The 25,101-nt window shown below is 36.4% G+C and overlaps 2 protein-coding genes across 4 annotated transcripts; one reads left to right on the top strand and one right to left on the bottom strand.

Moving 5' to 3' along the window:
* Positions 1–821: 821 nt before the first annotated feature.
* LOC146138163 (uncharacterized) lies at positions 822–17,279 on the bottom strand. The gene is made up of 9 exons (XM_083393551.1): positions 17,071–17,279; positions 5,760–6,824; positions 5,512–5,667; positions 5,317–5,421; positions 4,601–4,702; positions 3,345–3,535; positions 3,173–3,283; positions 3,019–3,109; positions 822–2,480 (listed from the first exon to the last, which is right to left on the bottom strand). Exons 1-9 carry the CDS (start codon positions 17,165–17,167, stop codon positions 1,912–1,914), a joined length of 2,487 nt encoding a protein of 828 aa, XP_083249677.1. The 5' UTR covers positions 17,168–17,279; the 3' UTR covers positions 822–1,911.
* On the top strand, positions 15,386–24,478 carry LOC146138162 (transcription initiation protein SPT3 homolog). Of its 3 annotated transcripts, none has more exons than XM_083393554.1 (8): positions 15,386–15,722; positions 21,721–21,805; positions 22,117–22,324; positions 22,787–22,914; positions 22,996–23,071; positions 23,566–23,675; positions 23,868–23,970; positions 24,302–24,478. In XM_083393554.1, exons 2-8 carry the CDS (start codon positions 21,776–21,778, stop codon positions 24,409–24,411), a joined length of 765 nt encoding a protein of 254 aa, XP_083249680.1. In that variant the 5' UTR covers positions 15,386–15,722; positions 21,721–21,775; the 3' UTR covers positions 24,412–24,478. The 3 variants fall into 3 exon arrangements, with proteins under 3 accessions (XP_083249680.1, XP_083249678.1, XP_083249679.1); XM_083393552.1 differs by lacking the exon at positions 15,386–15,722 and adding an exon at positions 15,777–16,140; XM_083393553.1 differs by lacking the exon at positions 15,386–15,722 and adding an exon at positions 15,779–16,140 and having other exon boundaries at positions 22,790–22,914.
* Positions 24,479–25,101: the final 623 nt, after the last annotated feature.

Below are 25,101 nucleotides of genomic sequence, written 5' to 3'. Positions count from 1 at the left end.
TGTTGCTTTGTACATTTCGTTTTCGAAAACATCTTGTTTGCCAACCTTAAATCAGATGTCCGGCAAATCTTGGGCTTCGCGCGAATCTTATATGCTATCCTTCTAATGTAGCTGCAAAATGGCTTTTGTCTTACGGACACTTTTTTAACAAATACGAACGTTGTTATTTATCTAAAGTTAAAACTTATTATATAAATCATAATTTGTTAAGAAGTTCCTACTTCTGAAACTGACCTGCTTACGATGTTCTCAGTAGAGATGTTCAATAATATCAGATGGAATATCCGATACCCGATGCTAAACGATAGTGTCGGTACTTCTGATACACTGACTATAGGGTGATGTCGGTGCTGGTCAGTATCGGACATTCGTAAAATAAACTAGTTGGTTCTAGTATTTATGTTCCTAAATAATACTGTTCAGAGGTGTAGCCAGGGTATTTTGCGCGCGGGGAAAACTACGAAATTGACGCCACCTCCTCCATGTTTAATCACATTTTCTATAACATTAACATAATATACGGTACCTTACTTTATATGAAAAAACAATTGAAATTTTAATAGAACATCGTAGTTAAAGAAAAAGTAGCCTCAATTCATGGCAAACTCCCCTCGCCCTAGCTACGGCTCTGATACTGTGTGCTAACATAAATAGTGTAAGAAAGTTATTGTATAAAAAACGAGGATGATATTTAGCAAATTATGTTTCTTTTAGTCAGAAGCTTTGAATTTTCTTTACATTCCGTTTGATCTATATCGGCAATGACGCTGTAGAACCATCCAGCGACAAATTATGTTTTGTGAATGTTATTCCAGTCCACATGACATTTAGCAGAAAAAGCTGTATTTATTGTTACTGACCAATCAGCAGTAATATTGATAACTGAACATTATTGTTCGTGGCAGGTAGGCACAGCACAGTTGCAACTTCACATCGCTAAGCGAATAAATGCATATAAGCAATAAGCACATTTCAGCCAAAAATACAATACATAAACTAAAGCGAAATGAAACAAGTATTATACATCATTGATCTAACTTTCGCGACAACATGGTATTTGTTTGTGGTAAATAATTACATTACAATCTCTTATAGACAATTACAATTTTTCTTGATTGTTTTGTAGTGAAAGAAAATTCTATAGGTAGATACGTTTAGTTATGCATTTAATCCAATTGTAGTAAAAGCACATTTTTTAAGTTTGATATGGAAGCATATAACATAAAAATAAACAAAATGCGTTTGACGCAGCCACGTAAAATAAACCGAAATTCGTAAGCGATATTCCACATCCAAGCACGTAGGCTTATTATGCCTTGGGCAATTTGCATCGTCTATCTTCGATAGGAATTCTTATTAACACGTGTCATCGATGGAACAGTTTTACATTTTCGCTAGGCTGTTTTCACAGTACATCGTAAAACTACTATTTAGTTTTGTTATATACACACTGCTTTTAAACTGGGTTCGACATAGCATGTGAAGAGACTTTTTTGAACTATTGGTAAAATTCTAAAATGACACGATGATTTGCACAGTGCTAAACCAAACAAAACACAATCGATATTTTTGAAATTAGCAAATAATTACAAGTTAGGGTGAGACCCTTAAAGCAGCAGTAATAAACGTATTTTTTCGCCATAGATCAAGTAACACTTAATCAAAAGCTCGGAATACCGCTGCCGTAACTTACAGCGTACCAATAGAACCTACTGACGATGTCAGTAACTATAAGTTGTTCAAGAATATATGTGGACATTAACTATACCAGTGAACACATATATGTACAGCATTCAAATGCTTTAAAGCAAAAGCTAGCTTTTAGTATGTGCACGATACTTGCGGAATCACTTAGCTGATTAGAACACCTTGCACACAAGGATTACGGTAAGTATTTGTAGGTGACATCTTTTAATATGGACGCCATACATCTTCATGTAATCCACCAGCACTTGGATTGGCGACAACCGACCTTGCAGCTTGTTGATGATTCATTGCTTCTCTCTGATTCTCGCGAGCCACAACTGCTTCCAGTGCAAGTGCTGCCACGACCCCGTTACTGTTGTCCCACCGTTGACCGCACAAGGCACCGGACGCACTCAATATACTAGCAGCAGCATTTTCAACCGCCGTCGCTTCGTGGCCATCTCTTCCACCATTTGAGCCATTACCTGGTGACAACGTCGTAGACATGTCACCTTCGCTTCCAACAGAAGAGCCACCTGCTCTCACGCGACTGATATTGGAATTAGGTGAGTTGGTGTCACCTCCTGGATCGCCATGTCTACCATTGGAAACCGAACAAGCCGCGTTGTTGTTGTTGCTGCTGTTTCCATTGCCATTACCGTCATAGTTTTGACCTACTGAGTTATATGCTAAAGTGCTTCCTGGGTATAAGGCTGCAGGGTAAAGGTAAGGCACCGCTGCTGAGGCAGAGTGCGAAGTACCATACAAATTGTTTGTTGACTGGCTGTGAGCTCCTGCAAGTCAAAATGAATATAAAATTACTAGCAAGATAAACTTGTGGCACATTAAGGCAATATTTCAACAACATGGCTTAAATACTGTATTACAAGCCCTGTAAAATCAAAAAGCATGGCCATGACAGATAATTACCGCCACAAGGACAGCAACGTAATCTAAAATTGCCACTACATAGGCACGTAAAATTTTGTAAATGGTAATATTACGACCTCGCAACAAGTGTTTAGGCTATTAGTTTGGTGGCCATAGACTAGTTTAAAGGGCTTATAAAGTTGGGAAATTCAAACTTGTAACTTTGCTATATTTTGCCATAACATCAATATATACTGTATTTTGTTATTTAACGTTATATACATATAGGCCAATATATTTCGAAATAAATCCTTTTAAGCTGACTATTAAATTCAGCTTTAAGCAAACAGCGTTCCCCTTTTTTGTTGTGATGAAAAATAACCTCTTGATTGAGACACATCATTCATATGTTTAGATTTCTTTGGGAACAATTTTGCTTTCCAATTTCCAATACACACTTACCAGATTGTAACATGGCACTTTCGTATCCCGGAAAACCGGTGCTACTCGGATACATGAAAGATCTGTTTCCGAATCTTCCTTCCAAATGCACCTAGTTATGCAAAATACCCAAGTTTTAGCTTCTGAATGTTGACATTTTACAATATTATCTAACCTCTGAAAATCTGATAGTTAATGATTCATTTCCTGGTCCGTTTCCATTATTGCATGTTGATGCAAGTCCGTTACCACCACTTAATTGCCCACCACCATGACTATCTTCTCTCTATAAAACCCGTTTTTAACCAGTGATTTATTTATGTGCTATCACAAGACAGTATACCAACCTTGACCATATTTAGTCCACCAGGTGGCGTAATTGATCCAGTCTGACTCAAATGGCCGGCCGAGATCCCTCCCCCGTTGCCTGCTACGCGAGCTGCGGATTGCGCGCGCACCGCAGGTGTAAGATAGGGAAATTGGGTTTGTGGGTATGGCCAGCCACCGGCTCCCCCAGCCACCATCCTACTCGGATCAACTGGATCAAAAACAACAAACAACAATTTTTATCACACGAGATTTTTTTTACCATGTATGTAAACTGTACATCGTGCAAAGTACATTATGTTTTTACAGAGGCAATAAAGATGGCTTAGGTGTATGTTAATGGACGAAAAAATATCAGCGGCACGAAAGGCCCGTCTCAGCCAATACACAAACATTCGCAGACGTTTGCAAACGTGCCTAAAAGAAATCAGCAAAATGCGCAGCAAGAGCATGAGCGGTGAACCACGAGTCAAGTTCAGTGACCGACGGGCACACACACTGCTCGTGTGCTCATGAATATAATAGCGCTTTGTGTGTGTGCTATGTGAATTTGCGGCAGCGGTTAAGCGTTGTTAACGCGTGAAGGAATGCGGTAAGAGGCGTCTTCGCCCAAGCGGAAAGATCGTCACCGATCGAAAGAGGCATCAAAGAATCTCAATCTTCATTTTTTTTTGCATGACAAGATGCATATACATAAGTTTTGCAATTTGGACTCCAATAGGTGACCAACCACCTAAGAACATCGTGTTTTAACGGGTATATTTGTCGTATGACACTAGACGAAAAGCGGTAGACAGAAGAGGGATTTTCTCCCAAAGCCAGACGACGGGCGTCCACAAAAGGTCGAGTGTATTCTCGTGCGCCGCGTGAATCTCCGATTTGTACAGTGTGTTCACTTGCCTTCGTTCCGGTTTCAAGTTCAAGTTCAAACCACTTGGTTTTTAAAAAATTAGGTTGAACACATTTTTTTTATAAATCTCATAGAACACTTCCGTACATCGTTAACTGTATTTACAACCTATCCGATTGTTAACGTTATTTGACTGCCAACTGTAGCCAGACAGCTGTACAGTGTACACTTAGGCCGCAGACAGGGACAGGCTCAAAACGCGAATATTGATCGACTGCTGTAAAGCGAAATCGGCATTTTTTATTTAAAGAACTGTGATTACAGGGGGGTATATTTCTGAAAGCTGAAATATATTTTGCAATTTGATTTTTTGATAGCAAAAATCTAGACAATACGTTGCTCACCAATGCAAGAATAAAGTATTACCTTGGCCTTGATAACTGGTATTTCGTCTTATGGAGTCCAAATGAAATCCTTCCGGAAAAATCACTCCTTTGGCACGTTCCTCCAACTGCTTTTGTCTGTGTCCTTTATAATTTTTTTTTCATATCGTTAGGTAAACGATTTAAATTGTGTGTCATTTTACAAGCAATCAATGTGATCAACATGGACTAGCGATTTTAAAACATTTCTTCGTAAGGTAAGGGAGGCGAAGGTCATGTTTGCTCGAAATTGCGCGGCTACGTGATTTTTAATTTTAAGAAATGAATGCCTAACCCCGTGAGTAGGAACAGTCTCCTATCACAGTTATAGTGGATTTCGCTTTACATCTACTATATTTTAACTATATGTCAGTGACTATACAGTTCTGGAAGTTAGCACTCGGAGGCAAACCAAATCCTTCTATGACAGAGGTACGCGTATTTTGCCAGCCGCTGTGGTTTCGCGGCTTCTTCGAACCAGAGCCGGCTTCCCAGAATCCTATGCGTGGTTAGACCAGAACTTTGCCATTTTTGACTACGGTCAGACAAGGACAGAAATTTTGTACGTTGCCCATTGCTCTTTAAGTATAGGCAATATTTCACGAATATTGCCAAAATATTGTATTACGTACTACAATATTAAATTGATAATAAATGAAACAAATTTTTCTTAAATAAAGTTTAAATATATGTATTATATTCATAGATTTATTTTTATACTTCTTGGTTCTCGTGGTCCGTCCACAGTAATTTTAATTGCCCGTTGGTAAGTTGCCACCTGTGGTGGGTTGGAAAAAACTATAATAGACAAATTGAAGCTTTTCCCTGAAAAACAATAAAAACGGTTATACAAAACGCGCCGATTCTGTTATAAAATAAGAAATAGTAAATTATAGGCTGCTATGTTTGTCCCACCTCTTCCGCTTCTTCCAAGAAATCTTAAATCATTAAACCTGGCAACTCCTCCCTTCAACGTGGCGGAAGCGTTTCGCAATTCGGCGGAATAATTTTCGTCATTACCCGCCATTACTTTCACAGTAGTTCCATCGGGAATGTCGGAAAGCGATACGACTGTAGGTAATAAATACAAGCAAAATTACCAGTAAGAATATTAAGCAAAATTGTAATTTAAAATAACTATGACGTATGTTACAATTGCATACTTTTAAATGGAGTCTGCAGAGACTTGTTTACGCGCCAGTGCTGGGGCAAAGGTGTACACAAAAAGTTGGGACTGTCGGTTTTAATGAGTTCGCCTTGGTGCTCTGCCAGAATATCAACGACATGTCGACCAGTGGAAATATGCTGTGCTCCTACCGCCGAACCGGGATAATTAAGATTTTGTGCTTGTGTCCCTGGCATTTTGTCGCACGCTGAACTTTCTAAGGATCTATCCAATTTTAACCTAAAATTGAACTCCGATTCCGAATAGAAGTTAGGCTGTGTGTGAATGCTGGGACTGTATTCGACACAACCCTCTTCAAGCGGGGTCTGATAGTCTGATCGATTGATAGGAACTGACCTATGTTGTTCATACGCGGAATAATTCTGTTGAACGGTCTCCTGTGCTGAGCATGTAATGTAGGGTTGGTCGTATACAGCACACGGAGCAAAGTAAGAGTCATATGAGCAGTTTGTTGACTTCAAATTACTGGCCGACCGTTCATTAGCTTCGCCACTTGAAGGAAGATTTTCCCCGCTAGACAAACTTCTGTGAACTGAATTACAGGCAGGCAATGAGAAACTCTGTTGCAACGGCCGATGAAAGTTTACCACTGGTCGCTGGTGGTTCTCGCAGGGCTGGCTTTCATTCAAGGTTTGTCGTGGCGGACAATTAACTTTACAGTTGCCGGATGGCGACAAAGAAGCTGGAGTTGCTGTTATCGGGCTACCTGAAGATTCTTTATCGACACAATATGATTCATGCAAATGTTTGTTTAATCTTTTTGAAAAATGTAGCTTGGGGTCATTTTGTGCGCAAGTTCGCTTTTGGGTGTTGTATTGCTTGTCAGCACCTGAGGGTATCTGCTCTTTTGTGGTAAATTCGAGATTGTTTAACGTCGATGGGTTTTGGATGGTGGCATTTGGTAATCTGAAGCAGGCACGCTTGCTCTGTATCTGCTCGAGCTGACCAGCTTCACTTGGGTGGTTCAAGCCTTGGTTTATTACAGATTTATTTTGTTCAGAAGATGCGACCCCTGATAAATTGTGGTGCCGAAACTGGTGATCTGAAAAAATGAGTATAAAACATGCTTAGTTAACCATAAATAATAAAGGCGTTCAAATACTTTTTATTGACGTTATATAAATATGGCACGAAAATATACAACGTGATAAACATTTAGTGCACTCTTTTTATATAATGAAACAATCTTTTATGCCTTGTGTCCTGTAGTAATACATCTTAACACCGAAACTAAATACATTGCGATTTTAATTTCCCTAAAATGTAAATTATTATTCTTTCTTGAACGCAGGTTCGTATATATTGCAATATTAGCTTGCCGTATGAAATCATGCAACGCCGTTCTTTGCCGAATCGATTTCACACTTGAACAGAGACTCTCCATGAGGTTGACTGTAAACTACCTTCACCTCTCCTGTGTGGCTTCGCGCTTATTCTCTGTATTCAGCTCTTGCTGCGCTCCCAGCAGCCTACCTCCACCAAGCAGTCTGGCCGTTTAGCTTCACGAACAAGCAATTCTCTTTCTAGTCTGCTTAAAGTCACGTAGCTTCTCGATAACTCGGCAGCCGCCAATAAGCAAATACGCGTTTTACGATGTGCGATCGCAGTCAACCAACACATTGCACTTGAACAATCGACACGGTCATACTAAACATTAACCAATATATTTCATAAAAAAGTTTTCAATAATAAAATAAAAAAACATGGTAAATTAATAAACCTAGACTTGCATACGAGCACGAACGTCTATTCGACTTGTTTACAAAAATATTTATGCCATGTACTTCTTATGTTCGACATCGTCACATTTGACGTCACGTATCTGCTTCAAAGCGAAACAGTGGAACTACGGGCGCGTTTCAACGGTACGACTGATTAATATTTGCCGCAATACACTGTGTAATGTTTCACCAGGTTCAAACCGTAGCGGTTTAACTTAGCTATATCGCGGATAGCCTTTGGCTATATGTTCCCGCCAAGCGAGATAAACATCAGTCTGCGGTTTTTAAACTTGTCTGAAAACTGGTGGATCTAGATGTAAAGCATAGTTTCATTGCTAGCCTCCTTTTTCGAATTCACCCTACTGAACTAAACATAAAACTTTGTCTATAAATTTTAGGAATTTAAACCATTTCCAAAGTAAATTCTTTCTGGTGTACTTGACGTTAATTTTATGTAAATGTTGGGATGGGGCCAACATGCAAACGCAACATAGATAGGATAATATTGATGACATTGTGATGCAGAGTAGTAAATCAACATGGAACGGCACCGGTCTGCTACTGGCTTGTGGTCTATGGTCAACGCGAACAAATCCGAGCGGTTTGTCAAGAGTTGGCAAATAGTACACTCGTACACTTTGCTCTGCCACAAGTGGTGAGACGGCTGTCGGTGCCAAAACTAAGATGTCTAATGTTGATTTACCATAGCTTTATACCAAACGTATATGTGCTGACCGCTTCTATTAGTTACGCATCAGGTATAGATTGCGTTGCAGTGTAGGGTGTGGACTTTGGGTTTATCGCAAACATGATTTATATGCGTTCAACGTATTTTCGCAGCTGACATTTCAGACATAGAATTAGATTTAAAAATACTTAAAAATTTACCTACAAGAAAGTTCCATTCGTCAAAATGTGCACCATTTGTTTAGATATAGAGCGTAATGACAAAATGAAAATTTCTGAAATTTTTTTGCAGATATTATTAATAACCAGTTAAAAGGATAAAGTTTAGTGCAAAATAGTTGATTTGAATAAAGAGGGATGGTGTAAAACGAACCACAACAGCAATGCGTAACATTGAAGCTAGACAACACTTATGATATGCGCAAACGTTTGTCGGCCATTTTGTTGTAAATATCGAAATATATTTTTTATGTTTTTTTCTTTGACAGTTGACTTTTCAAAAATATTTCAGACCTAATAAATACTATCCTTTGACCTAAATTTATCAAACGCGTTCCCATGCGAATGCTGATTTCACTACTCCTAACCCAAACAAATTAATTATTTCACTTAGAGTGCGGATAAAGTTTTGGCTAAAAGTGATTAGTATATCCTATCGCATCGCATAATTCAATTTCAATTATTTCCGATGTTGAAGGGATTGAAAGTGGATAATTAAGTATTTATCATTTTCTTTAGATTGATAACCATTTGGAATAACAAGCATTTCGAACAAAATTGTTTAAAATGGCTCCGACTTTGTCATAAACTTAAAATGCCCGAAAGCACAGCAAGAACATTGTAAATATAAAGTTTTTTTTTTTTAACTTAAAAATATTAAAACTATGTTGTTATGTAATGGCAGCTTACTTATAGTTGTTTTAGTGTTGTCCCCAGCCACCCTTTCCAATACTTTTAAAAATAAACGAGCTAATGTGTTTCAACGAAACAGCCTCACCTAAAGGGTTAGCCCCAGTGACCAATTTGGGTACTGGCCTGCATCACAAACTCTGTTTTATCGTTTTACGTTCGAAGACAATCAGTCTTATATTGCTTAGATGCATTGTAACAGTTGCTGTACCTGAACTACAAAATGTTCCTAAATGTTTTAAACGAGTTTTTAACTAAGGAACTTAAAAACACAATTGATCACTACTCTAAGCATTTTGTCAGTGTTGTAAAATAATCATTCGCAAAACAATTTAGTACAGCTCAAGTCCTTTTCAACTTATACTAAGTCAAACCCAATTTATTAGTTACCTACAAGGAATTCATTACGATAGTAATTTAAACCAAGTCACGGCAATGTCTTCCAAGATAAATTTTAAACTATAGAAATTTAGTATACACGTTCTATTCTGAGCATTATTTCGCCTAAAAAAACTAAATTTAATAAAGGGGGTAACTAACCCAATTTTACTGATATGTATTCGAAATGCACTTAAATTTTCGTCAAGTTTCTTGCGTAAATAATTTAAATTCAAGTCAGGTAATTTATCCAATTGACTTAAGTCAAGTCAAGTCATTTGAAAACAGCGACTGAAGTGCACTTAAGTCACGGCATTAACTTATGGTATTACAACACAGCATTTTTTAAAACTGGAAAAAAACAATTACTCCACCTATATAAGTTGAACTTTTTAAACATGACGAACAGTTTGTTAAATAAGCGAATAATTTACTAAGTTTATAAATCTGGATAACAATTTTACCAAAGTATTACCATCGTGGGAAAAATAGGCTAGTAATTACGCATAAACTTGTTTACAGTTAACCCTTTGCAAAAAAAAGAAATCGAGCACACATTAAATTTATTGCTCTGAACGACTATACCAAATCGTGAAAAAATGTTTGTAACCAGTCCGACCATTAACGATTTATAATTTAATCCTGATTGCTAATATGATCAATCGTTGTTTTAGGCGGGTTAAACTAGGAACGCATTTCTAAAAACGTCAATGAAAACCGCGTATCGAAATAGTTTTTTTTTTCAGTGACCACTTTTTCGAGCATTCTGTTTGGAGGAAGACACAAGGGTACGCTATGCACGGATCTGAATGTACCTTTATAATGAATTTCAAAGCAAAAAAGGTCGATTAGATAGACATCATCTTAATTGAGACGTTTCGGTGCGTACTTGTATCGTCTTCAGTTAGTAAAAAAAGATTAAAACATTTAAAACATTGAAAGAAACAACAGTTCAAACATTAACTGAAGAGGATGCAAGTTCATATTGAAACGTCTTAATAAAGATAATTTCGATCTATTCTGCCTTGTTGCTTTGAAATTCACTATACCAGGTTGACACAAACTATAACAAAAATAGCTACGTTATAGATATAGAAAGCAGCGTATTTGCCGGTGCAACACTGTGTCTGATCAAGACACCTAATAACAACAAAGGGTACTAGAATACCGAAACGAATTAGACGATGTGGTTTCGGTTTGATGTTTTCCTCTTGACACTTGTACTTGTACAATTACTTTCGAATCAGAAATATCATGGGGTCACATGGTTTGTGACACCTGAAAATAATGAATAGCGTACAATGGAACAATACAAATGCGCCTAAATAATAAATGACATGGCTCATTAACCCAAATAAACTATTATTCCTAATGCTTCGAATATAATTACCGGTACATTAATGTTAAATAATTTAAATCTACATAAACTGATTTAAACAAACTGCGAGAACTGGGCTAAAGATATAGTCTGAAGTACAGCTTCGAAAATGGCTCACTGTTTGGCGAGAAATACGAAAAAAGTCTAACAACGCTAACATTACTTTCGTCTGGTTCGCCAAGTTCATGTCTGACAGATTTGGCCCCGTGAGCCAACAGCAAATAATCCATTTCGCCGGTATTTGTCTACTAGTGACATCTTGCGGAAGCTGCAATACATATTGTTTCGTTGTTTAAAAATTTGCAATATCAGCAAGCTCGTTGAATACTGAACTCTTGTTTGTTTTTATAACCTAATAATAATGTTTTTCTGCAATTGACTGTCTTGTTAATAACTTAATAACGCTTGTCACCATGCTCTAATCCAGGAATTCGTAAACTTTTTGAGCTGGCCCTTTTTCAACGAACTTTGTTTCAAAATCGAGCCTCTTGTTTCCAATAATATGTTTGGTACAGGAAGTCGAACCGGAACCGAACCGTAACTTTATAAACCAGTTTTGGACCAAATTTTTCCGAACCGTAACCGAATCTGAACCGGTTTTTGTAAAATTTTAAGGAGCCAAACCGGAACTGAACCCAATATGAACCTTAACCGAACCCGAACCTGTCAACAAAAGCGGTTCACTCCAGCATAACGTCACAACCTCTATTTTACAGAGCCAAGTTACGCCATGTTCGAAATTTTTATGAAAAGAAACGAATACTGATTAAAAAACCGTTGTTTTTTTAATTTTTTAGACATTTCAATAACGAGCTGCTTGTTTACTTCACGTATAACTCTACATTTATTGACCTACATTTTGATCTCATATTGCATCCGAACCAGAACTTTATAAACCGGTTTGAAAATAAATTTAGTCGAACCGGAGCTGAACCGGAACTTTAAAAATGCTCAAAACCGAAACCGGAGCTAAACCGGATTCCCAAAAAATTCTTGAACCCGAACCGAACCTGAACCGGAAAAGTCAAACGGTTCGATTCCCTGGTTTGGTAGCCACAAATCCCATATGCTTTTAATTTTACGTTATTTGTAAAATAACCTTGTTTATAAGCAGTATTTTAGATTAATAAAAACAAATAGCACAGAGGCACAAAATGAAATTTAAAACCAAATTATGCGAAATGGTTCGATATCTTTATAAGTTTACTTTAGCTTAACCAATGTTTCTCAACATAGGTATAGCGGCCCTACTTTGGGTCGCTGTTTGATTTGGATGAATCGCTGACTGCAAAAGAGGGGTAAAGGGACCGGGAAATCTTTTGTATTAACTTGATCGTTTTAATTCGATGGTGACGTGATACCTTGAGAATACGATCAATAATCGTATATTACTAAAAATATTGTCTTTTATCAAGACGATTTAGATTTAAGTGGAGTGAGATAACTATAGGCTTGGCCTATTGTCACACAAAAATGTACAAAAATAACTTTGTAAAAGCGTCAAATTTTATCGATTATCTTGTTTAAGCTACCAAAAAAAAAATCGAATGGGGACTATGTTTTGTTGGTGTTTTGATGCTCAATGTAATGACGAGAAAAATTGTCCATTTTATACTTTAATTGCCAAACAAATTTGACTTGCTACGTAAAATAATTCACTTAACAAAACGATACCGGTAGGTGTCTTTCGCCAAATTACCGACAAAAGAAATAAGGTGACCATTTTGTGTCGACTCGTTCAGTTAATAATTAAACTCAGATATGCAAAGTTAACAAGTATATAGGCCTAAGAGAAACAAGTTTAGTAACTTTTTGTTGCAAGTATAGGTACTATTCTTAACACGTCAGCATACTAAAAAAATCTATAGGCTAACGAGGTTTAAGGAATTTATTTAGCCTACGTTAGGCGCACTTGGAATTTATTTCACGTGCCCTGCAACATGTTGCACACTAAGGTGAAAGTAGAATATTTTCCTACCGGAACAATGAAAAAAATTCTAACCGAAATGCATGAAAATTATATTGGATCACGTCACAAAGTTATGCGATGACGAGGCGTTTAGATAAGTAGGCCTACTTTAGGCCGGTTACTTTTTAGACGTCCTGATATGCCGACATCTTTTCCATTGTTTCGCTAAGAAAATTATTTTACTTTCACCCCTGGCCCAATGAGGTAGCCTGCGTTTCCTTTTGAAATAAAAGTCTTTTTTATTTAAAACAAACGGACTTTTTCGCGTTCGGTGCGATTAGACCGAAAAGAAAACGGCCCGGAACTGCCCGGAACTGTCCGGAACGGCGTTTCGGTAAAAGAAAAAAAGTTTACAAAAATTGTTAATTTTTTAACAGGCCGTAACCATCAGGCCATTGATTTCGTTCATTTTTATTTTATTTAGGATTTAAGTTTCATATTTGTGCAATAAATCGTACGATGACCTTCGGTTTTCAAAGATAAGCTACTTGTTTTAGATGTTTTTAACGTCGTAACCTTGTGACGTCATCTATAAATATTTTTATGCCTCCTGTAAGTAAGACAACGTTTTAGTGTTTTGGTAAAAAACTTCACCCGTGAAATAGATTATTCCTAATAAGTATGCGTCGAGAGATTTGATAAGTGTCACGTGAAGCTTTTTGTAATTTTAGAAAATAACCTATTCGATCTACAGATAAGTATGTCACATTAATACAAGACTTGAATGTACGCCACACATGTTGTCAAGTTATATTATTATGTAGAAAAAATATTATTATGTAGAAAGTGTGCCTAGATTTTTTGGAATTCTTTTTTAGAAGGCTGGTCCACACTAGACGCGTCTAGCGTTAACGTCAAACGTTGTTTTAAAAACGCTTTCAGTTGCCGAAAGTTGAAATAATTCAACTTTGACGCTCTCGGTTAGAAGCGAGGCACCCGATCCGTTATAAATTAGTGCATTTCTAAGCAAAAAGGTCTACGACAATTAGGGCATCCAATGGCAGAGAAGTCTAGACTTTTAGACCTTGCTTAAGGTCGTGGCAATTCACTAATTTGGACCTTTAGCTAAACTCCCGGCGTGGATAAATTAAAAATATTCGCTGAAAATTCACAAAAGATTGCAAAAAGTGTGAGATAGAATTAATAACACTTGACCTACCCTAACCCAAACGCTAACCCGAACCCGAACCCAAATAATGTGCGTTAATGTAATAATTTATTTGAATGCTGGGGAAAAACCAAACTCTGTGGGCATAAGATAGTTTCTTGTCCACGGTTTATAGGATTGTTACGTCACACATTGGTGTATTGGGGCCTAAAGCGTTTATGTAATTATTAAATCAACGCACAATATTTGAGTAAGGGTGCTGGTTAGCGTTTGGGTTCGGGTGGGTCAAGTCTATTAAACGTAATCTTGTTACGCACATTGTTCAGTCAAATTAGTGCATTGTCAGAGACCTCAAAGTCTAAAAGTCGGACTTTTTGATCATTTGGATGCCCTAATTGTCGTAGACCTTTTTGCTTAGAAATGCACTAATTTAAACGGATCGGGTAAGCGAGGAAATTTGGCATTAACGCTGGCAACGCGTTATGTGAGGACGCCAGACGCTAACGCTAGACGTCAACGCGTCTAGTGTGAACCAGCCATAGTATGCCGCAAGCGTAAAACCGTTAAAAACAAAACAGCTCTTGACTTTTGCTGGGACTTGACTTGTTATTTATTGAAAGTGACTCGGACTTAAGATATTTGCGAATGACCCGACACACCTGACAAACTTTAGTCATTTCAAAGAGATTATTCTACAATACTGTCACCAATTAAACCCAAAATTATTGAGCATGCAATACATCACGAGTTGTACTTGTCAATAAAATATAATAAAATGACATTTTTAGCAGCCACGAGCCACCCAAATACTAAAAATACATTATTAAAAACCCTTGGCAATCCAATATTTTTAATCCTTATTGTTTTTTTAACAAGATACCAATTAAAAAGTTTATGCAATCTAACCATGTAAACAGTTTAAATGTTGCAACACCTAGATAAAAAGCACTTCATTTTTATTCAAGTTAAACTAATGTCAAGTTTTGTTGGTCAGACAATTGATATAACTGCAGTGTTGTAAATAAGTAATTTGAAAGTCCCAGTCAAGTTATTTGTGGAATAACTTAAGTCCAAGTAAAGTCTTTTGCAAAAAATACCAAGTTAAGAGACCTAGACATCAGTTACCTAAGTTAAGTTCCAGTTAAGTCATTATTAGAGCAAGTCAACTTTAATTCAAGTCATTGCTGTAAAATTAAAGCATAAAAATAATAAAATTGGTAAACTCGTCCTACTATGAGCAACAAATCGACTAAAGAAATGCAATATACCGCAAGCAACATATTTTGTCCAAAAATTGCGATTAATATCCCAATTTTATTAATAAAAATTTGATGAAAACACCTAGTTTTAGCCAAAGTTACTTGACACAATGAATTAAGTTCAAGTCAAATCATTTCTCGAAAAGAATTAAGTCAAGTGATTTTGGTCAAAAGACTTGGTCAAAAGTCACGCCAAAAACAGTAGTAAGGTCATCGACTGTAAGTCATTACAACATTGTATATTTGATTTGTTTAGCGTTTTATTTTGCGAAAAAAATGAAAATCAAAAATGTATGCCGATGTGTCTTGATAAATACAGTGTCATTGTGTAATACACTTTAAGGTGTTTAAACAACAGTTAGGTTTTATTGTGTAAATTCATTTTACAGTTTAATTTACTTTACTATTTTCAATTGTGCGCATACAGAATATTTGTATTAAAAATAAAGAATGATAGCAAACCAGAAAAAGCATAAAGTCTGTCCTGTCAACAAACAAAAACAAGCATTTTCTGGACAGATTGTTATAAAGGTTAGCAAAATAAAATATAAATACCATCCAGATTACAGCTGTAGAATGTCTTTATTTTCCAGTGTAGCTTTTTTAGCTTGAGTTACGTAGGTTGATTGGTAGATTTTTTCTCTTAGTTTGTATAATTTTACAATTATACAATGTTTATGTAAATTAGCTGGTTTTGTTCAGTTATCATTTTTTTGTAGATTAGGCTCCATGTCAATCATATATATATTGCAAGAACTGTGATACCCCTTGGTGTATATTATGGCTTGATATGAAAAGGGAAGCTTATATTTTTATGCTTAAAAAAATTGAAACCTGTATGCTAAACAATATTTAAAAAACACATATATCGGAAGTTGAATGTAATGGAAACAGGTTCAACCCAATCTACAAGGAAGGTTTCATTTGAACAAGAAATTATATCAATGTTGTAAGTTATTTTTATTGCCCCTTTTAACGATAATAGACTGTGAGTAACTGACCATTTATAAAGTTTTATTTTTGTTACATAAAATGTACTGAAAATAGAATGTTTCTCAAAGTATGCTATTTTGTTTTACCATGGCTAGTGTATAATATTTTCTTCTAAAAAAGATAATTCCAAATTATGAATGCATATAGTTTTTAAAAAGGTTGTTTAGAAGGTCCACTTTATTACCAGGACAGTTTTAAAAATACAGACAAGGTGGTAAAACGTATTACTCATTCACTAAATTAAGCATATATGTTAAAACCTTTTAATTTACAATTGTTTTTTTTACCATATTTGGGCTTTGTAAGCTAAAACGCAATTCCAAGAGATTAGATTAACAGACAATTAAAATCGCGTTACGTTTCGTTTGTGGCGAACTCGTTTATTAATTTCAAAGGAAAAAATAACGTGCGTCTTTTTTGCTCAAAGCAATGGTAATGTTTTTTGTTGCTTTGCTGCCATGCAATTGAAGGATTGTATTTTAACCGTATCGCTTATTCGTATGCTTTGTTGGCATTCCCATATTACTGCTATACGGAAACTTATAGCACCAGCATGCGAAGCGCTTTATGTCTCACTATAAGTTTGCATAAAAATCGGGACCGTTGCAGTTCCTGTTCGCAACTCCGTGATGGAGATTTTCCATGACAATGGTGGGCAATTGCGGCCCACAAGTTGATGGACTCGCCAAAGATTCACATGTGTGGTATAATTTTTTAGAATTTTGTGCGATTTTAAACTTAACAACAAGGATTTAGTGGCAATCGCGCATACAATAATTACCCGCGTAAATATGCAAGTGTATAAATTAATTCTTTGTTTTCTGCCCAGTGTCTTCTAAAAATGGTGTAAATAACAACAATTCTTATATTTATTGTATAAGCTTACCTGTCACGTGCGCGCGAATATCGTAGAATCCTGCAATATGCCGATGAGTTTGCGTGTTTCCAGCAGGCGCACCTTGTGTATGAACATTCATCATCATTTTTGAATTAACGCCGTTTCGCAGGATTTTGATGCATTCAGTATTGCACTATTAGGTTAAATACCGAAAGTTTGGTTTATTTCATGATTTTCAGAGACTCGTTACACTCTTCTATTATACCTTAAATATCAACCTGAAAAGGATTTTCGTAACGTTGATTAGATTTTTCAATTATGCGAAGTACTTAAATCTTGTAGGGTTTTAGGAATATTTTTCTGCAACTCCTATGTACGCAAATGGTTGTAACTTCATGCCGAAAAGATTTTCTTCGAAATTAACCATGCTTTTATTTTAAATCATTTTTCTGACTAGATTTCCTCGTTCTTTCTCGGTCACTTTAAATCACAAGCATATCCCGAAAGGGAAGACACGTGCCTACGAATCTCGAGTTTCAAAGACTCAGTTTAGGGCACGGGATAGTTTCAATTTGTTCTTTATGTAACGTTACTTGACCCGTATTTTACTACGGCTAAAAGGGTTTCAATTTTCCGATTACATCTAAAAGTATATAGTCTTTTGATATAATTTCCTAAACTCGACAATTAAACTTTCCACCCACGTCGTTGAAACACCCGAGTTTGAGATAATATTCTTAGTTTTCAATCGAATCATAAGGAAATCTATATTTTGACGTTTAGTTTATGCACGGTAAAACCAGGAGGGCCCTTAACTGTTGTTGTTTCGTAAAATTCTCTCCATGCAGGTTGTTGCTACGACTTTCGACTTTTAGCTGCCACACTTAGTTGCCGTGTTTTAAAAAGGTGACAGTATACGAAAAGGATAAAGTTACGGTTACGGGTGAAAGTTAAAGGTTTCCGTGTTTGAATCGTGCTCCGTCTGGATAAACTGTTTATAACAACCTGTCATTTTTTACTGTTGCAAGGTAATACCGAAACAGTTTTTTCGTATAAGTATTTCCAATTCAAAATTACTTTGTAGTAAATAATTTTAGTTTTTTACGGATCTTATTGCTCACCTGAACACAATCTTCCGGTTTAACCTCGATTATAATCCATGTTCTGTCAATGAAATCGCTCCTTTCTGCTCTACTCTAGGTGCTTATTACTTTTTACATCTAATCCTAGGCCTCTGGCTGTGTGAAAAATCTCGGCCCTGGTGAGTAGCGCTCTGATGACGGCTGGAAAGAATAGTATCTTGGCCAGGGAATATGGCGGGGATTTCGTTGCTGCTTTTTTCACATAACCACTTTCCCAATTTGTTTGTGGCTCAACGGCGAACCAGTGTACCGCATGGAATTGTTACTCCCCATGATAAATTAGAAAATTTTATTTACTGTGCGAAAAAAAAACATTTGAAAATTATTTTATTGGAATTTTGTCAATGAAAATGACTCAACCAAGATCAGTATCGGGATTAAATAAAAGAAGTGGACGATGTAACGTGTCAATTTCAAAACTAAAATGGCAAACCGATAACATATTGCCTTGCTTACTTTTCTGTTTGTTTAATTTTCATTTTACGTTGTACTAAAACTAAAATTTTATTTGCGATTGACCGAACAGTTCAAAAATAGCAAATTTTTAAATTGTTTTTAAGATGTTAAATCGTAAACGAAGTTGATTGTTTAGTTTTCATTTAAAAATACAATACATAATTAAACAAAACTGCGTTACAATGTGTCATGTGTATTGCCACATCGTCTTGGCGCTTGCCAGTATCAGCGATGGAGCTTGCATTGCTGTCTTGACAACATGCAGTTTATTTCCTGTGCAAGTTAGCCGTGGTTGTTACACACGCCACCTAATTGTGTTCGTTTCCTCGTTTCGCCATTTCAATGCTGCGCTCTTAAGTATTTTGCGACGCCTGTTAATTGAAAATATGCACTCGCAAAACACCACAATGAGTGCGTCAGTAAGGCTTGTTCCAATTATGTCAGTTAGTGTGTGAATATGCTTTACAAAATGGCGTTTTACGCTCGGTTTTAACGAATTGTGACATGAAAGGATTATGTTGTGGTCTGGGATGCGGTAATGTGATACCTTAGAATTTTCTTTTTATTTCACGTTTAGAGAAATAAATGAAACCAAAAATAGACCGATCGTATGTTCATTGGAAAAGAGTGCGGTTTGTGGTTGTAATATTGTACGGTTTTCAGATTGAATGATGGTTATCCATTTCCTTTTGAGGTTTTCTATGACAGGATCCTAATTGCGGCTAAGCAAAATAGCTTTTTATCTATTCATATTCGTAAGCAACACTGGCCCTTTTCATTTTTGAAACACTACCTTTTCTAGATTCTGTAAATCCATTAACTTCCTGTGTTCGCGCGGCAATGAAATATGCAGAAAAGCAGGAGATCTATAGACTCACTGCTATTAACAATCAGGATAAGATTTTGCACACTGAGCTTGATATGTCTTACACCTTGTTGTCTTGTGGCTGTGCTCTGTACTCTGGTTGCGATCAATTGTTCTTGTGTGTGTGTGTTTATCAAAACGAGGGTGGTAACATACCGCGGTTTTGTTACAATTCGGTTATTTCTATGTTTATTGGCAAAGGAAACACGTGTTCGATGCGCTTTCCGATTGATGCTTGCCTATGAATTTGACCACTTGTTGTACAAAGCAATACATCTGGCAATTACTTTTGCACTGAACTCTTTTTTCACCTTTGCGCGACCCGCGCGCGACGTAGATTGATGTTTGTGACGTCACAGATACAGGTGTCGATAGGGGCGCGACCCTTTCTTATATTGGTCCTTGCCAAGATTTTATAATAAGCAAGCATTTGAGTTGACCTTCGCTCGTTGACCTCTATCGGCCTTTTATTTGCAACGTGGTGCATAGTTGGTTCGTTATTTTAATAAAACAGCTTGGGCCCCTTGGAATTGTGAATTCCCGGTCAAGTTATTTGTCCGTTACCTTGTATCTTGTTCTTACCGGAAGAAAATGTATCACTGTTCCAGTTTTCCAATTCTAGTCGTGGGTAAGTGTTGATCGCGTTTTCCACATCCTGCTTAAATGTTAAATGACATATCTCCATCCATATTGACTAACTGGAAATCGAACCCTCCAATTGTATGACACTTTAGTTGGATTGATGAAAAAATTGCCACCGGTCGGCCACGTTTATCGCATAGGGCGTTCTCGAAAAGAGAACTGGGATAATTCTGAAGGACCCCATAATTATTGTTGTAGATCGCTAGATCACGATCAACCAAAGTGGTCTTTATCTTGATCGCATGTTGCAACGTGTAGTTGAACATAGTCTTAAGTAGCATGGACTTGTCATTATCATCGACTATCACCTTAGGTTGTGTGATGCTATTTTGTGCGACTGACTGATCATCGCAACGAAGATTCGTATGGGTTTAACTTTTGATATTACAATTGTAAATCGGTATAATTTTAATATAATTGCGAAAATGGGACTTTTGCTAAAAACCTCTTTTAGTGGGCTTATAGGCGTTGCTTACTTGAAAGTTTAAACGAAGCTAAATAGCAAGAATTTTGACAATTATATATTTTATTTCTTTGTGTTTTTAAAGTCACGTATTGCTATTTTTAAAGTCTAGTTGAAAAAAACATGTCCTGTATTTTTTCCTGGTTATTCATTACGTACATGATACATTTACAAGAAGTTAAACTATTAAAATGCATTAGTCGTAAATCAGTGATATTCAATATTACGGTCCAATACAACCTTATAGAATTTCCTGACCTTTCCTGTTTTGAGACAAGACGTCTATTCAGTTAATTCATTGTACGTGTAAAACAAGACTTAAACATTGTTCGCTTTAGCCCATTTTCCGTGAACGTAAATCCCCTTTTTTGTTCGTAGATGACCCCTGTTTGAAGGTCGCCGTTTCCTCGCCCATTTGACACACCAAGAAATTATTCCTTATTAGGAAAAAGTTAATTAGGTCTTATTAACTCTTAAACGTTCGTCCAGTGTATTTCGAGTGCCCTCTGACACTGTTCTAAAACCTGATGTAATGTGAGATGGTTCACCCCTACTTATTTCACTTGATTTTCTACCCCTACGCAACCCTTATTTTGCTGAATTAAATCTGAGTTATAAAGTGATTTTGCAGATTTTGTGGTAAAGTTGGATTTTTGCTACTATGCAATAGATTTCCGCAAATAAAGCTGGTTATCACCTCTTTTGTAATGTTCGTGAGAGTTGCTTTCCGTGGTAAAAAAAGAGAATTAATGGTTTTATGGTGAACCACAACCACAGCTTCCATAGGTTTGCGAGATCTTCCGCAAATATCACTAAGCGTTTTATGAAGAAATTAATAGGCGATATAAATCTATTTAGCGGTTTAACTCTATAATTTGTTATCATTTTTTTCGCCTTTTTGTTAGTTCTTCTAATATGGGCGCTATCAGTCCATATTTATTGATTGCATTGCAAAGCATTGCTTCAATCTTGGGGTTTACAAACCGCGCACAGCTGCACGTTTCATATCCTGTTCGCATAGTCCCCGTCTGTTGGCGTACGTGGGCTAATGGCAAATTGTGTATACCTTAAATGTGCTTGCGGTCTAACTGGCCAATGGTAACCTTTATGTTTTCCCTTTTGTTTTGCAGACATGCGTTTGGCGATTCATCCAAACCATCGCTTGAAACTGGGTCCTTGATTGAAATGACCGTCTATTCATACGTGTGCTCATTGGTGGGTTGCTTCTTAGTAAATACAAATTGATATAACCTTTGTCAGACAAAGTTTACGTTTATATCTTGGTTGTCTAAATAGACAACGTTAACAAGCCTTGTGTTAAGTGGACAATGACTGCGCGCTATTACCGTGTTATATTGCCATTTACAACTTATGTTATCTGGTAATATTTTTGGTTATTGTAATTCGCAAGAAGATGCCCTTATATTTTGGTTAATAACTGGTTACGTTACTAGTAATATTTCAAAACAACGGTATTTATCCGTTGTTTATTTAAAAGATAAAAGACATACGTTTTTGTTTTTTAGCTTGTAAGTGCCTCTGACGTTGCGTTAAGCAGAATCTCACCATCGGTGGGACTCGAAGAGTTCATATTTATACTGAGAAAACAAACGACAAAGCTTTCACGGTTCCTGCATCACTTCAAGGTGAAAGATATGAAGAGCAACTTGTCGAAAAACATGCCACAATCTGACAGTTCCATTATTCAGTTGGAAGACGAGCCTAGTTGTGGACGTGCGTATTAAGTAGTATATGTATAAAAGGGTGTATCTTTATGAAATCCAAAACCATTTGCAACAGGTCTGCTGTTCGATCACTGCTCAGGAGATGCGTGTATAAACAATAGAACTCAAAGTTTGAAAATAGTAAAAAAAATAAAAAATAAATATATAGGTCGCCTATATGAACTGACGATGCCAGTGTAGGCGAAATATATATCCCTTAAAAAAGAGTTTTATTGTTGATATAGTATATGAATGTGGCCCAAAAATGTCTAGGGTTTCAGGGCGACTTGCGCTACATGTTTACAAGAATGGTGTTAAAAAAAACTACTACGAATCACGATATTTTCTTTTCTAACTATTACTAGATAGATCATCACATTAAACCCAATAGCATTTCGATTACTGAACAGATTTTCCATTGAAAGCAATATTTCTCTCTTATCTGAAGCATATATTTGACCCTCTTTTTTAGCAGACTCTGCAAAGCAGTTGCAACGACACGTAATATGCCAAAATTTTATTCAAATGCTCGACAACAGAGGAGGGTGTCTAATGCGAAATGTAGATAAATTTGACAATGTACGACAGCGACGCCAAGAGGTCAGCCAGTGACTCAAACATTCTGCATAATTGTTTTCCACCGTCTTGGTTTTTTCACACAATCAATTTGTTCTTTTACAGAAAGCCGAAAAGCAAACTCGGCAAATGGATGCGGAGCAATATTTACAATTTACAAAGTGCAGACAAGTTTCTTTTTGTACGTGTAAATTTTTTCTAATGGTGTTGTATGGTTCATCATTATACATTTACTGGTACAACAATTTGGCAGAGCAATAGACCACTGGAACCGCTAAAAAAACTAAGTGGACAATTCTACCTTGAAACTACATTATCAATTTTAGAGATTTAAACCTTTTTAAGTCACAGACCCTTTTTGAAAATTACCAGGCTTATGGACCTTTAGTTTTTTTTAAATGACCCTCAGCGGAAAATTACAAAACTAAGCTTTTGTTGATAAGGCTAGTTAACTAACGCAATATTATTCTGAAATGAAATTGTAACAAAGCCTAAGCATATAATGTTACACAAGAACTGTTGCCATAATTTTACAAAATAAAAAATTGGAACTTTATATTGCACACCGTAGATGCTTTTTAAGGACCCTGAAACTTGACCTATTTTATGTTTTGCACAAATGCTGGTAATTTTAGGCGACCAGCTGTTACCATAAACTTTACAAAATTGTCGTAGCGAATCGCATTGTCAAGTTTATGGAGTGGTTCGAAACGTTTCTACACAATGTCGACAGAAAACCAAGTTCACAAGGTTGGGAAGCACTTGCGTTTCTTGCCCATGATTACGTGAGTTACAAAGCAACTTTCATACCGTATAATAAATAAAGTGCTTCACTTTTTAGCAAATTCAAATATTTAAGAAACATTATGTTTAAAAATAATCCTGTCAGATTATTCTGTAATTATTGTTATTAATCTGCCTTTGTCGTACCATGAACATTGTGACTATTATCTTGATTGTCTTATTGTGTTAATTAGGTAGCTGATATTGTTGATGTTTCTCTTTTGGTTCAACGTGAACGGTTATCTATCAACGTGGCGATACCTGAATATTCACCCAACAATGAACCGTCCAGCGGAAGTAAATATACAAGCACAACTTTCTATACTAAATAGGCTATCATCTTAGCAATACTAAATAGGAATTATTATTTGATTTTACCCAAGCTCGTCAACAAATAACTTCCACCATTGGTCATGAAAATAGGGACCTAATCTATTGTACAACAAATTATTTCTAATGTTTCTTCCGACCGGTCCTAACGCTACCAATTTAGAACCAACTGTTTTAATGTGTATTCATATGGTTGTTCAACCAAGTTGCCCAAACAGAAGAAAACTATTTTTGTCTTAAGTGTTTTAAAACCCCTTTGAAGGAACTACGCAGCAAATCTGTGACGTTTATTTTACAGACGGACTTGAAAGAGTGCTGTCTAGCCACAAAAGCACACTTACGACAGCCCATGTTCTGGAAGCAATTCGCAGAACATCTTCCCATTTGTCTCCACCTGTTTGGAGTTAGTTAACTGCGGAAAGCATACAACTTTGTTTTCTTACAACATAACGTGACGTTTCTCCAGCCCTGGTGATGCGGCTTGTGTGTACCGGGTCACAATCTGTCTGTTATGGTCTTACAAAAAACAGTAATGGGTTGAGTTGAGATGCAATTGTAATTTAAACAACTGTATTAAAAGTGATTATGTCTAAAAAAGTTCATTTTTATGAGAATATTTCACCGGTTTTTAAAAACTCAAATCGTTTACGTCTAGTTATTAGCATAAAAAATCTTAAATCGTTAAACCTTATTTCACAAAGCAAATATTTAAATTTTTACATAAACCAGGATATTACTTTTATCGGTCGATGTTTAGCAATTATTCAAGTAAAAACAGTCCAGTCTTTATCCAAATAGCTTATGTATACACCGAATTCCGTTTGCCCTATACGTTGACTAAGTCATTGTCTAGCACAGCCTTTCTTAACCTGGGGTAAATTTCCTCGTTTTAGGGGGTAAATTAGCTATCAATCAAAATATCCATTTCATGATGACGGGGTATAAGAATTGTGCCAGCTGTAGGACTAGGTATTGGTAGCCTACTTTCCTTGTTCAGATTAACTGCTTATTTGAACCTAGCCTAGTAGCCTATTGATTCTTTATCGTCTAGTGTCGGTAACGTTTTGCTTCGCTAATTGATTATTTTTTAGTTTATTT

The sequence above is a fragment of the Ascidiella aspersa genome, chromosome 7 (assembly GCF_963924565.1).
Source record: "Ascidiella aspersa chromosome 7, kaAscAspe10.2, whole genome shotgun sequence".
Lineage (NCBI taxonomy): Eukaryota > Metazoa > Chordata > Ascidiacea > Phlebobranchia > Ascidiidae > Ascidiella > Ascidiella aspersa.
This window is presented reverse-complemented; position numbering and strand designations above follow the sequence as displayed.

Coding starts and splice junctions, on each gene's coding strand:
- LOC146138162 (XM_083393552.1), top strand. CDS start 16,076: ATGGAAACAGGTTCAACCCAATCTACAAGGAAGGTTTCATTTGAACAA. Junction 16,141..21,720: donor CAAGAAATTATATCAATGTT/GTAAGTTATTTT, acceptor TTTGTTTTGCAG/ACATGCGTTTGGCGATTCAT. Junction 23,676..23,867: donor CGTTTCTTGCCCATGATTAC/GTGAGTTACAAA, acceptor TGTGTTAATTAG/GTAGCTGATATTGTTGATGT.
- LOC146138163 (XM_083393551.1), bottom strand. CDS start 17,167: ATGATGATGAATGTTCATACACAAGGTGCGCCTGCTGGAAACACGCAA. Junction 6,825..17,070: donor TATTCGCGCGCACGTGACAG/GTAAGCTTATAC, acceptor TCATTTTTTCAG/ATCACCAGTTTCGGCACCAC. Junction 5,422..5,511: donor TCTTGGAAGAAGCGGAAGAG/GTGGGACAAACA, acceptor ATTGTTTTTCAG/GGAAAAGCTTCAATTTGTCT.